We start from the raw sequence: 14,786 nt of genomic DNA, 5'->3' as shown, positions 1-14,786 counted from the left end.
ACGCTTTGCCAAGCTAGGTAGTTGTCATAAACAGATAGCTAAGGGTTAATGTCTCTTTCACCTGAAGCACCTGACCAGAGGACCAATCAGGAAACCGGATTTTTTCAACTTTGGGTGGAGGGAATTGAGTGTCTAAGGTCTTTGTTTTCTGGCTGCCTGCTTGCTCTGAGCTTTGGAGAAGTAGTTCTACTTTCTAGTCTTCTGTTTCCAAGTGTAAGGACAAATAGATCAGATAGTAAGTTATATGGTTTCTTTTCTTTGGTATTTGCATGAATATAAGTGCTGGAGTGCTTTGATTTGTATTCTTTTGGAATAAGGCTGTTTATTCAATATTCTTTTAAGAAATTGCCCTGTATTGTGTCATCTTAATACAGAGAGACTATTTGTATTTTTTCTTTCTTTTTTTATATAAAGCTTTCTTTTAAGACCTGTTGGAGTTTTTCTTTACTGCAGGGAAATTGAGTCTGTACTCACCAGGGAATTGGTGGGAGGAAGAAATCAGGGGAGATCTGTGTGTGTTGAAGTGGCTAGCCTGATTTTGCATTCCCTCTGGGTGAAGAGGAAAGTACTTTTTGTTTCCAGGATTGGGAACAGAGAGGGAGATTCACTCTGTTTGGATACACAGACACAAGCTCTGTGAATCCAAACAGAGTGAATCTCCCTCTCTGTTCCCAATCCTGGAAACAAAAAGTACTTTCCTCTTCACCCAGAGGGAATGCAAAATCAGGCTAGCCACTTCAACACACACAGATCTCCCCTGATTTCTTCCTCCCACCAATTCCCTGGTGAGTACAGACTCAATTTCCCTGCAGTAAAGAAAAACTCCAACAGGTCTTAAAAGAAAGCTTTATATAAAAAAAGAAAGAAAAAATACAAATAGTCTCTCTGTATTAAGATGACACAATACAGGGCAATTTCTTAAAAGAATATTGAATAAACAGCCTTATTCAAAAAGAATACAAATCAAAGCACTCCAGCACTTATATTCATGCAAATACCAAAGAAAAGAAACCATATAACTTACTATCTGATCTATTTGTCCTTACACTTGGAAACAGAAGACTAGAAAGTAGAACTACTTCTCCAAAGCTCAGAGCAAGCAGGCAGCCAGAAAACAAAGACCTTAGACACTCAATTCCCTCCACCCAAAGTTGAAAAAATCCGGTTTCCTGATTGGTCCTCTGGTCAGGTGCTTCAGGTGAAAGAGACATTAACCCTTAGCTATCTGTTTATGACACGCCCCCCAAATTGCAGACAGTGGGGAAGCTCACTGGCGGCGATTTCCTTAGTGAACCCAGATCTCCTGTATCCTAGTTCAGTGTTTGAACTACAAGACATTGTTCCTGCCACAGAAAATTAAGTACTTCAAAGAGCAATCTTTATGGGGCAAGGTCCTAAGCTGATCTTATAGTATTTTCCATGCCTCAAAGAGATGAACCATCATCGTGAATCAAAGAAATAGGGGACTCTTAAAAACATCACTACAGACAGAACTTGTTATACCCAACACTCACTCTGTGGCTTATCTACTCCAGAGAGTATTAACATGAACTGAAGTTGGGAAGCAAGGGGGAAGTACTGTAAGAAAATACAGTACAGTACTCATGTTTGGTGTATTTGCCTGTTTCATGAATGCATTATTTACAATCGATGTTGAGATGTTACTCCTGAGCGTTCTGTATAAAATTAAGCCAAGCTTTGTGCTGTGGGCAGAAGAAATCTAGGAGCGAAAGTATTCACTTCACTCTTGTGCTTTCTGCTCAGATGGTGATGCATTGACTTGGTATCCTGAACTTTCTAAAAGCCTTCATGGTGTGTGAGTGAATGAGAGAGAGCGAGAGGGAGACAGCAGTCCTTGTGTGCTGCAGAAGTTGTGGAGGCCTCCTATAAGATCGAGGCAGCCGTTAAGCCTTCATTCACAGGATGTGTGTTCTCAAGGAATCTGAAGTTGGGCAAAAAGGTGGCAGGAAGCCTAGTTCTCTGTACTCAGATGCCAAGTTCCATACTGAATGTTTTACTCTGAGGACAGATTCCTTCATTCTACCTTGCTGCTTTTGACAAAGACTCGCCAGATTGGATCAGACTAGTGGTCCATCTAGTCTCCTTTCTCCAGCTGTGGCTATCAGCTGCTTCAGAGGAAGGTAGAAGACGGTCTTTCCTACAACAAAAAGTGAGGGCAGGAGCCTTTCATTCCCATTGCCCAATCCTCTCCCCCTACCACTGCCTTTCGCCTCCACACAGACAAAAAAAAATGTCCTTAGAATTCAAAAATAAAAAGTAAATCAAAATAACAATGTGAACTGATTCCAGCTATAAATTAAATAACGAACTAACCCAATTTACCACCGGGGCCTCTGGGACTTCCATAAAATACAACACAGTCTTAGTTAGATTTCACAGTGCCCATTCATAAAGAGAGGCATTTATATCCTTTAGGTTAGCAGATCTCTTCCTTCTCCAACCAGCCATTCACTGTCACTAACTCTGTAAACCACAAAAATCTATGTTAAGTGTCTGGCTCAAAACCACTAGGCAAGAAAATTCTAAGGCAAAGCTGAATATCTGTCTTACCCATGCTAAAGTATGTGTCAAAGCACTGTTTGCTTACTCACAGCAAGGCATGTGGAGGTGAAGAGACCCAACTGAACCTCTGACCTTTTGTTAAGGAAGACCATGTGTGTATCATGATACTATTTACACAAGGGGAGAGAAATTTTCCTTCTGATCCTGTGAGGTATAAGACTTCTCCAGAGTTAAGCGCAAATAGATTAATTGATTTTGATGTGTTGGCCTCTGCTATATTATTCTTAATATACATTTCTAGCATGAACCATAATGATTGCAGCAGAGCCATCAGAACATATGATAGGATGTGGCTTAACATAACTACCAGCTGTATTTGTTATGCATATTGACTATGCACTAAAACTCTAATTTTGAAACCTTCAATTGCTTGTTAATGAGGCCTGCACTGTCTTATCTATATTTACCTTTGTAACCAGGTATCAGAGGGGTAGCCATGTTAGTCTGGATCTGTAAAAGCAGCAGAGAGTCCTGTGGCACCCCTCTCCAGAGTCCGGAATGGAACCCAAGATTCCAGAGTTTCACCATTTCTCTGCTGTCAGCTAATGCCGTGAAACTGACCAGCAAAATGTGTCCCATCCCCCCTCTGGTGCTGGCTCGCATATGGAATGACAACATACTACTGCTATTGGTTACTCCGTTAGCTCAAGTGACTCAGGCCTGTGAGGACGAGCTAAAGTTTCCAACCAGGCTGACAACTCATGTGGGTCTCAATATGATACCACATGAAAAATACGAATTTTAATTTGATTTTTATAAACCGAGGAATTTAAACACAAAAATACTATGTTAAAAGTTCATTAAGGTCTGAAAATCAAGGTTGCCTGTACATTTGTGTGTAATACATACTTCTGTAAGACTGTGTTATGTATTCTCAAAGCGCAGCACTAAGTGTTCTTTAGAAAAGGTCAGAAAGAATAGTTATTTAACTAAAACATCTTCAGTTTCTCTTTTGGTCTGCTTGTGCGTGGAAGCCACTGACAGATTTCAGAACAGCTTTTCATATACCAGATGAATCTCAGAGGCGTTGGGGTGGGAAAGAATCAGTTTCTTTTTTTAGTGTGTGTATTTCATTTTATTGGTGTTTGATTTCAGCATCATGTGTCCAAATTATAAATACTCCTATTGAAGGTCTCAACACTTCTTAAAATGAAATGAAAAGGTCTGCATGTACAATATAGGAAATTCCTTTGTTTTTCTAGGTGTGGATTGAACAGGTGTGTCTCATTAGCTTTGTTACTGAATGTCATCATTTTAATGCTTCATCCTTACAACACTGTGCAAAATGCATTCACGCAAATGCTGGACAACTGCTACGTTACGCTACATACATTTAAAGGTTTTTCTAGAAATAAGAGGACTGATGCTGGAAATCAGGCAACCACTTCCCCATCAATGCTCCAAATTGAGAAACTTGCTGCCCAATGCTACACTGACACAACACTGAACTGAAAAGCCCGGCAACACTTATCTGAAAGAACTTGATTTCCCAAATATCAGTAAATCAGTGTTCCTTGTTTCCCTGAGGTAGTCTGCACTGTAACTTTTGCTGTCTGGCCAATAACAATGAAGCCAAACACATGCAACAAACAGTTCCACAATGAATCTAACACCTTAGATATTTGCTGTTTTGGAGAAAAACATTCTTTAACTAAAAAACCTTTTTTACTTGTGCAGCACAAGCTGAGAAGAACAATCCTGAATTATTAGCAGGGGGATGGGCAGAATAACCTAAAAGGTCTCTTCTATCTCCTATGAGCGCTACTGGTAAGGAAAATATCAGAACAAATTACCATCAAGTCAATATTCCAAATTGCTTATGGATGCTTTAAAAAAAATCACTAAAAGCCAGCTCCATACCACAGGTATAGTACATTGTCTGTCTGACAATTTATATTGAACATGTAAACAAAGGTATAGACACCAAGGATAAAATATGTAATCTAAAATCTTGAGTATTTCTACAATGTCCACCTCCGTTAAAACTGCTGATTAACTGAGGCTAGCATATTTACAAAAGAATCTATGGTATCTTTAAAAGAAATGGCACCAATAACATGGAGTAAACATTTAGTGACCTTCCTTTCATTTCTTCTATTCTTTGTTACTCACCCCTGAGTGATGCCTCTTGCTCAGAGCACATTGAATGCAGCAGCTTGATCCAAGGAGGAAAACGATTAGTTTCCTTTCAGCCTTTCTTATTGTTATCACTTGAAATTTCTTCACCTCTTCTTTTCAAGTCACATAAAAATATGAAAGCAGACCCCTTCAGGGTCTAGACGGATTCTGTTTACATTATGTACAAAGAATGAATGCATTTCCTATTTTAACCAGGAAAATCACGTCCTTGCTGACAGCTGCCTGGATCATTTATATTATCCTGTGTGTGATTGTAAAATCCTATGCAATGGTCAAAATCAAGCTGGCTTTTCTAAACGGAGGACCTGATGAAAATCTGCAAGTCAACTTGTCTTCATCCTGCAAGTTTCTCTTTCCTGTAGAAGAAGCTGAAAGTCACTGTTTATTCCACAAAGCTTTTTAACTGGAGACATTGAAGAAGAAAAGGAGGGTATTGAAAGGCCCAGAACCATCTTAGTGCTGAAACCATACTCCTAACGTATATTATAGCTCACTGAGGTGCCTCTGTCAACCCCACAGTAGCCGTTACTCAGCTCCCACGTTAAACCCGTGATTCCCTTCTCCCTAAGCAATTTTGTTTTATAGCACTGTCAGCAAACTGCTGCAGCCACTGTTTGAAAGGATTCCAACCTAAATTACAGTAGTGAAAGCCCGCTCAAGGCGTCCTGCTTGCGTTTTTCCCCCTAGAATACTTAAATTTGATCATACTCCCCATGCGATCTTCACAAGCTCCCTGCAATGTAGGCAAACAAAGCTTTGCTTTCCTCTTCCAATTTTAAATGCCTTCATTAGGGGGACTCGGCATTAAAATGTTTTGGAAAGGCAGATGCTCCAGCATTAGAGCAAAGAAGCAGAAAAAAAGGAAGACGCCCTCTGAACAGCTGCACAGCTCTGTGCTTCAAGCAAGCAATATACCAGAACAGTTTTGTACATTGTTTTGTCACTGGGAATGTATTATTACCATCTAAATTTAAAATCACTGCTTCTTTCCTGCACTAGGGCAAATGCAGACCTGAAACCACAACCACTGACCTGCTCTGTTCTTTCTACTGCTCCAACACAGAAAATAAGTACAAATGGGTAAAACCACAACCTTCTGGTTTGATGGTGTATGTGCTTGCAAGGTGTTGATACAGAATCAGCCAAAGAGAGAGAGACAGGAATTCTTGTGCACTTTATGGGATTAATCAATATTCATGTTTCTCTGCTGACATCTAATTCTCCCAGCTGCTCCAGCTCCCTACAGACTGTCCACAAAAGACCTTGTTTCTATTAATGAGCACCTTTCTCTTGAGTGTGTTAGTGGAGAGGAAATATTGGATACTTGCTCTATGTATTCAAGATGATTTTTTTTTCCCTTTAAACCCCCCCATATACAAGGTGGGACACTTGGAAGAGCATAAATTATGGTGAGGAAAATGGGTTAAAAATATCTTGGGTAAATTTTGTTAACCAGATCAACAAAAACACTATCAATACAGGGTGAAGAAGCACAAGTAACACATTTTCATAACTCCTCCTTGCCATGTTTGGACTGATTTCCTTTACAGTCTAAATAATCTTTGAGCTAGATTCTTTTCAACTAAAAGATGAAATTTTCATGGAAAGCTTTGAAAACAACTTTTTTTTTTTTTAGTTTTTTCGTTTTTATAGAAATTTGTCTTTGGTGGGGGTTGGGGAGAGCAGGCACACTTTCTGACCAGCTCTACTCAGTATCCTCCACTACTGGCATCTGTCAAAGTGAGAGAGGAAAGTATCTGATTTCTATACCACAATCTGTACGTTTCTTTGATTTTTTTTTATAAAGGAAGAATCCTAAATATTTTTAGCATCGAGTTCAATAGACTATGAATATATTTCACCGATTATATGTAATAATCAAAATGTAGTACTTCAAACAGTTCTGGAAAAGATCTGCAATTTACAGCAACAAGAAATTGCAAGACAGCTCAAGCAGATTAGCACACTAGAACTATTAATCTAAATGCATTTCCAAAATCTAAGGATAAAATTTGCTAAGTATCTAAGTTACTTGGGTGCTCTTGAAAATTTTATCCCAGGCCTAAAATAAACCACTGTCATTATGCTCCCTGTGAGATAGGTGTTCGTAGGCCCTTGTCCAGCTGAACATGTAAATTTTTCCAAGGTTCCTCAAAGTCCTTGGTGCCTTTTCTAAAACTTCCTCCTTTTGTTGTCCATAGTGACAGTGAAAACTGTCCCATTGGTCAGTGACTGTGTACAGCAGGGGTGGGCAAATTTTTTGGCCTTTTTGGCTGCATCACGTTTCGTAAATTGTATGGAGGGCCGGTTGGGGAGGGGGTCGTGGCCCAGCCCCCACCTCCTATCTGCCCCTCCCCAGGAATCCTGCCCCATCCAACCCTCCCCGTTCCCTGACGGCCCCCCCCAAACCCCTGTCCCATCCACACACCCTCTCTTCCTGTCCCCTGATTGCCCCCAGACCCCTGCTGCCCCATCCAACCCCTCCTCTCATTCCTGACAGCGCCCCCAGGACCCCTGCCCCCATTCAACTACCCCTTCTCCCTGTCCCCTGACTGCTCCCGGAACCCCTGCCCCTGACTGCCCCCCCATCCAACCCCCCTCCTTCTTGACTGCCCCCTGGGATCCCTGGCCCCATTCAACCCTCTGTTCCCCCCGACCACCCCAACCCCTATCCGAACCCCCGCTCCCTGACCACCACCTCAAACTCCCCTGCCCTCTATTCAACCCCCCTGCTCCATGCTCCCTTACTGGAGCACCTGTGGCTGGTGGTGCTACAGCCGCACCGCCCGGCTGGAGCCAGGCCACACTGCTGCCGCCACCACACAGCACAGAGCACCAGGTCAGGCCAGGCTCTGCAGCTGCGTTGCCCCAGGAACCCGCAGCCCTGCCATCCAGAGCATTGCGCTGGCAGCGGAGCGAGTGAGTTGAGGCGGTGGGGGGGACAGCCTCCTGGCCCAGGAGCTCGGGGGCTGGGCAGGACGGTTCCGCAGGCCAGATGTGGCCCGCGGGCCATAGTTTGCCCACCTCTGATGTACAGGCTGATTGACCACTTTGATACTGACAAATCACCCATTCTGGTAAAACTGCAAGGATCACATGGATGATGCAAATATTGGTTAACTACTTTTTGGGGGCATGCAAGGAACATGCACGTATAACAAGCCACAGCCAAATAGCGGCAGACACCTCAGATCAATGGCCATCGCAGATTCTATCCATTTCAGAACCATAAACCCCAACTACTTGAACAAATCCATTAATAAACAGCCTGCATCTTACTCACTGGGAGTGCCACTAAAGAGCAGCATGGTACAAAGCCCTTTGATGTCAGTTAGAGTTTCCATGGACTTCAATAGGCTTTGGACCATGTGGTAAGAAGTGACTGTTACACAAAGGTGATGCCCTGTTGAGGACACTTGTATTTTTCAGGTATGATCTTTGCATCTTTACACACCTAATCCCCTCCCCACCCACCCCCCACTCCCAAATAGATGTAGCTTACACTGAAACATGGGAGTTTCATTTTTAGTATGGTCATAGGTGTTTTGTTTTTGTTAATACAACTTTAATATTCTTCCATAGAAGAAATAAAGTTCTTTGAGGAATAAATGCAATGACAGATTTTTTTTCCCCAGGCAATTTCAAAGAAGCTATGTGCTTTTGAATATGAGCCTTCTCCCTTATTTCACAGCTTGTTCATGTGATGAGATAATCTTGTTGTTCAGATTATCAATTGCCACTTCTTTCAGGCCATTGATCTAACTTGCTACTCAGGAAATACTCTCTGTTCTAATCTCCCAAGCACATACTGCTGAGTTTAGGGCTTACTGCTCTGTTATGGATCTCAGGGAAAGAAGGCTGGAGAGCCATTTTACAAGGCTCCTCTCCTTGTAGAGCTGGCTGACAAATGGATAATTCCTGAATGGAGGGAGGCTGCAACTGGCCTGGTGGTTGAGCCTCAGGTCATAAAGGGGGGAGAGGGTTAGTTCAGTGGTTTGAGCGTTGGCCTGCTAAACCCAGGTTTGTGAGTTCAGTCCTTGAGGGGGCCATTTAGGGGTCTGGGGATTGGTCCTGCTCTGAGCAGGGGGTTGGCCTAGATGACCTCCTGAGGTCCCTTCCAACTCTGATATTCCATGATTCTATAAGAGTGGGTGATTCACTAAGGCAGGGGATAGTGGAAAGACAGGTAGAAGAGAGAGTGCTGCTACTCCCAGGATGTGCAAGTGAAAAGCGTGTGTTCTGTTAAAATACATTTAAGATATTGGCCATCTTCCAAAATATTTTTAAATAGTCTTATTAAAATGTAGTTATATATCTCTATTTGTCCCTCCTTCTGTGTGTAATATGCCCATAGCTTTCTCTCTCATACTGATCTGTCTTGAGAAATCACATGGAATGCGAAAGCCCAGTTTTCAAATGTAGTTGCCAGAAGTTTAAGCACCCCTATCTGTATTTGGGCAACGAAGACCCCGACACAGTAAAGTGCTTAAGCATATGCTTATTTTTAATCATGTCAGTAGTCTCATTAAAATCAATAAGACTCCTCATGCTCAACTGCTTTGCTGATCTGGGGCCTAAATTCATATTTTTTGAGCACCTGCTGCTGGTGATGATAAAAACCCCAAAATGATTTGGACTACTTTAGTGTCAGGTTTTCCATGATAGCACATTTAAATAAAATGGAAATTTCCACTATTAACAGAAACCGGGCTTTTTAGTTTTGGCTTTTGCAGGAGATTTAGAACTGTCCACTGCGTTTCCATCTTTACAGTACCTCTGGCAATTTACATTAAATGGGATAAATCATCTCTAAAGCAAGTTCATTCCCTAAGAGATCTTAATAAGCTGAAATCCCCTGATACATTATGGCTTTTCTTTCTTACAAAGGAACTTTTCAGTATTGGGGAGTAAAGTTTTTGCTTAGATGTTCTGTGCAAATATATTTTGAGTGAGTTTATTAAAGTGCCAGGAAACAAATATCCTTCATGTAAACTTTTCACTTGGGATGGGCATCTAATCTGCTAAAGGATTTCTGGGTTGGACACCTTTTGGGAGACGGGATGTTTCTTTGGATTGTATCTAAAGTGTAAACAGTCAGAGCTGTTGCTGGTGCAAATGTCTGAAGTCAATTGAAATCAAATTGACTCCATTGAAGTCAAGCAGTCTTCCTCACAACTACACCAAAGAACAGTTATAAGACAATAGAAAAAAGGCTCTAAAATAAAAAGGAAGGTCAGGTTGTGAAAGTTAACTACTCTAGTTCATTTGCAGTCACATGCCACATTCTAGAGATACGGAATCAGCCTCAGTCTCAGATCTTACACTCTTTTGCACAAACTTGTTGTGGGTATGCACCCAGTTTAGATGCTCAGAGGCCTGATTTGCAGGGGTGTTGGTTTTTGGGGTGGTTGTTTTTTTGAGGAGTTTCCCAACTGCCTGATTTGGCATCTGCCAGTACAGATTGTTTAGAAGCAAAACAATGCATGTGCCATCAGATGTGTGTGTACAATGTTTGATGTTTTTACAAAAAAAATACATCTTTAGAATGCCTGAAATAGAAAGCAATATTTTTAAAAAACATACTAAGGCTAAGGAAAATTTGGCATTTGAGAAATCCCTCAAAAATGACAAAGAAATACCTATAACTTATTCAGCATTTCTTAACTACTTTACTTTTAAATAGTTTTTGGATTTAATTTTGACTTTTTTCTTATATTGGTTCAATGAATACCTGCATAAAGAGGCATATTAATGAAGACTGGAACAATTACTCCTTTAGCCCATAAAATTGGTAGTTATCTATGAGATTACTCTTAGACTGCAGAATAAAAAAAAGCTTTGTTCTCCGATTGTCACCGACTTGAAGAGACATTTCTGTTTTCCAAAAGCTTTCGCACTTATAGTGCTTGTACTGTTATGTTAGCTACTTCAGTAATGAACACTTATTCATTCCAAATTAGAAAAAATATATATAGTAGTTAGCAGAAAAGGGGATCAGATGTAACTCTGATATTTCACCAATGTATTCCTGAAAACATCTTAAAGGACTCCACACTGTACACTCATCACATGGCCCTCCCCCTTTATTCCTACTTATCTAGCTAGAATTTGTGGGATTTGGGGTTTTTTTGAATAAAACCCCCTATAGCCTCACTTTTTCAATAATGCTTGTTTCTTCTTGGCTCTCTTATCTTCTGGTATGTCTTATTTGCTATACTTGTAGGCAATTGCAGTGGATCACTAACATGGTCATTAGGCAACTTAATCACAAAGACTCTTCTCCAGGCTTAACAATCACCATAAGAAGGAGAAAATGAAAAATGTCAAAAGATTGGGTTTTCAGACATGCAAATAGTGTAAGAAAATTGCACGAGTTTCTATAGTGGGCACTGCACACAGTATTTACTCACAAAAAAAGTCACACCTACTATAACTTTCTGCATAATAGCCTGTCCCTTACTATTGCCTATCTTACGTTCAAGTTCATGGGCAAATGATCACTGGAAAATCTGAATCATGATTTGTGTGTTGTTATACAGTGTGAAAGTTCTTGGCGGACTCTGACTTAGGCCATGCCAACATCTGGCCAGATATGGCTGTGCACGAACATGAGGAAAAAGTAGACCATTATGCAGCCTTTTCTTATCTCCAGTGGATGTCTGGGGCATGTGACGCTGGCAGACCCGGTCATGCCACAGTGTATTCAGGCCAATTCACTTGTGTATTGGAAGAGTGGATTTGGTGTTTAGCCTTCATAAAACTAATGGGCCATAACTTGCATCGTTTTCCCTTATCTGTATCCTGTTATAATGTAGCAGCAAACACTTACATTGTGTATACCCCCATAACTAAATAACCCATCAAAGAAATCTTGTGAAATGCTAATGAAGGACTTAAGGGCTTTAATAGAAAAGTGCTAATTTCAAAGCAAGTGGCTATTGTGTGTGATGACCAAAGGTCGAAGACTCAAAGTGCATTCCTCAGCGGCAGTGGAAGGAAAAGCCCACATGGGCAGAGACGCTGTCAGCTTGGTTTCTGTCAGAAGAAGCTACAAATATGGATTCAGGGAAACATCCTTCATCTCTGGACTGTTTACACTCTTACAGGGAACTATACCAGATGCAAAGCAGAGATCCCCAGAGACAATCTGAGTACCCTGAAAAGACTTTTGGGAAGCTGGCAGTTTATTACATCACTGCCACCATTTGGAATTACAAATTCTGATTCATCTGTACATATACTTTACTTCCTTTAACATCTCAATAACTCTCATTTCTTTTTTTAGCTAATAAATCTTTAGTTTACTCTAGAACTGGCTACCAGCATAGTCTTGGTATAATATCTAAAGTACCAATTGATCTGGAGTGAGTGAGTGACCTCTTGGGACTGGGAGCAACCTGATGTGGTGTGATTGGTTTTGTTTTGTTTACATGATCCTTTATCACAAAGTCTTTTGGGTAGCAAGAAAGACTCTCCAGCCTAAGGGGCTGTCTGTGATTCCATAGTAAGACCAGTATAGTGATCCAGGAGTTGGAGAAATCTAATTATAGAACATACCACCAGCTTTGGGCATCTGTCCTGTTTTCTGACAGTCTGCCCTGAGATAGGCACTCATAGTTGTGAGCCACTCCAGACAGCCAAGAGAAAAGGAAGGGTTGTTTGCCTGGTGCATCCCATGCAGGCTATGCTCCAACCACGCTCACCAGCATAGCTGAGCCAGGCTGGAAGGTGTTGTAAACAGCCCATAGTCAGGGGCCGGTGATATATTACTCCAAGAGCAAGAGTAGAGAAGCAGGGGGGCACGCTCCTTCATTAACCTGCCACAACTATGCAACATCCCTTCCATAGGGCTGGAACCAAAGGGTCAGTGAAGCCCAGGCAGATGCTGTTCATAGCAAAGTGAGCCAAAAACCCCACATTAGCTTTTATGTGTATCGTCCAACATGGCAGTCAAAAATTGTTTATAGTGTTAGCATGCTTCATAATTCCAAACCCTGCATTCTGCACTCATGCAAAACTCGCATTAAACTAATTAAATCCAATAGCGGATGTGAGAACCTTTTCATATTACCTTTGGAGGCAAGGGGACAGAGGATGGTGCTTAAATGTCACTCCAAGCCCTCAAAACTCCACAGTATGCTCAGATTCTAAGGCACAACATTCTTCCTCTGTCTGTCTTTGACATTTCTAAAGTACCTGTTTAAATAATAGCCTATTATCCATTCCATTCACTGGCTTGTTCTTCATAATGCAACCACTCTTTCATGCCATATTTCCATTATAGTGCGCTGTTAAGTGGAGTCGCACCTAACTCTTATCTGGTGTAAGTGAGAGACAATAAGGCCCAGTAATCTTGTCTGCAAACAATATCACAGATTTGATTTTCTATCAGTCACTTCTGTAATCCAAAATGAATACAATGGGCAGGAAGTAAGGTATTAGCAATAGTTATACGCTGTGAATGCTACAGTTCACAAATTGCCCCAGAATTTAGAAGGGATCTGGGTTTGGGGGGTGAGAGGAAATATGTGATCATATAATCAGACTGTCATAATGCATACATACAAAGGGGCAAATTAAGGTTGTACAGGCAGCCTTAATTGTGTCATTTCTTCACTTTTGAGAACTTGACTTTGCAACCTTGACGTTTTTCTAACACAGGTGTTTTTGGAGGAGGGGGCTGTAATTAACAGAAGGGTCAGATTCTGCCAGCCTTGCTTACATTGAGTTGTATCTTGCTCTGCATATAGTTCCACTGATTTAATGGGATTACTGAATAAGGCACTACTTAATATGAGAAAGGGTGGAACAATCAAGCCCTAAATTAACTACATGCAAGTAATTCTTATGTTCTGTAATAAGGCAAAGGCTTTATATTACTATCATTGACTTCAACAAAAGCAGCAGCAAGCCTTTAGTTATTTTGAGAGAAAAAAGAGAAGTTATCAGGGTTTGAAAATAACCAAACTACTGTACAAGACATAATTCCATCTTTTTATCTGTTACTCCAATCATTGCATTCTCATTCAAAATCAGAATCTCAATTCCCTTACTAGGAACCTTTGCATCTCTTTATGTAACCCATACAAATAAAATATATATCCTCATCCGTCAATTATTCATCTATATTTTGACAGATGTCCCAAATGTATGCTTTTGACCTTCAAGCAGAAACATTCAAGCACACAAAGAAATCCCACTTGACCTAAGTTTGAAAAGGTTGAAAGTCTATGTATTATCAAATATTCATTTAAGGCTAGTAGAATAACTTGTGTAAACCAAGAAATAGCAAAACCAGATCCATTTTGTCTGAATGCCAGGAATAATCTGAACACATACAGAACAGTAATGATTTTCAGTGCCTGGTGACCAACAATATGCTTTAACCAGCTTCTTGGGGTGGATTTGTATCATTGTACCTGAAAGGTTAGGGTTTAACTGTTATAATGCTGTATTTCTCCTCTATCCTTCAAAATCGTGCAAGAAGCTCCTTATTTCTAATAGCCTCTACTATAGCTGGTATAATTTATAGCACCCTTGAGGCTTACTTTGTTATCTGTCCAGCAAAAGGCTTTATATAACTGCCTTTGACTTCAGCAGGAGGAGGATTTTTTTGTATGTACATATGTAAAAATTGGCCCTCATTTGTGTGCAAAATTCACATGTGAATTTACTGCATTTTTCACATGGAACTGTAGTGATATAGCAAGAAAACAACCAGTTAGAAATCAGTTGGTGCTTGAATTCATATGCATGCAGTTGTGAAAATCTGGGCCACAACGTAGATCACTATACAACTGAGCATAGGAAATTATTATTTTGTTTCATGGGATGTAGTTTGTGAAACATATTGCAATTGCGATGAGAATTAAAAGCTGTGAGAATTATTGCAATTATGTGTGATAGACTGATTCTAAAATAAGTGTACAGATACATCCAAGCCAGGTTGACAGAAATTGTCCAGTTTTCCCCACTATCATGCTTTTTATAATTTGTTGCATAGTGATGCTTCTTGGAGCCCTCACACAAAAATCCCAGCAAGATTTTGCAGTGTGGAATTGGAC

At 40.7% G+C, this 14,786-nt stretch overlaps 1 protein-coding gene across 6 annotated transcripts in view; it reads right to left on the bottom strand.

Annotated features, from left to right (window-relative positions):
• PHACTR3 (phosphatase and actin regulator 3) overlaps positions 1–14,786 on the bottom strand; it is a 171,018-nt gene that overhangs the window by 126,406 nt on the left and 29,826 nt on the right. The window contains exon 1 of one of the 6 annotated variants that reach the window (XM_050917780.1): positions 4,696–5,493. The exons of the other annotated variants lie outside the window; for them this stretch is intronic. Coding sequence (XP_050773737.1) covers positions 4,696–4,726 — 31 coding nt within the window. The 5' untranslated portion in view covers positions 4,727–5,493. Of the gene's footprint in view, positions 1–4,695; positions 5,494–14,786 lie in introns of those variants that run through there. 6 annotated transcript variants of the gene reach the window in all.

The sequence above is a fragment of the Gopherus flavomarginatus genome, chromosome 11 (assembly GCF_025201925.1).
Source record: "Gopherus flavomarginatus isolate rGopFla2 chromosome 11, rGopFla2.mat.asm, whole genome shotgun sequence".
In the NCBI taxonomy this organism is placed as follows: Eukaryota; Metazoa; Chordata; order Testudines; family Testudinidae; genus Gopherus; species Gopherus flavomarginatus.
This window is presented reverse-complemented; position numbering and strand designations above follow the sequence as displayed.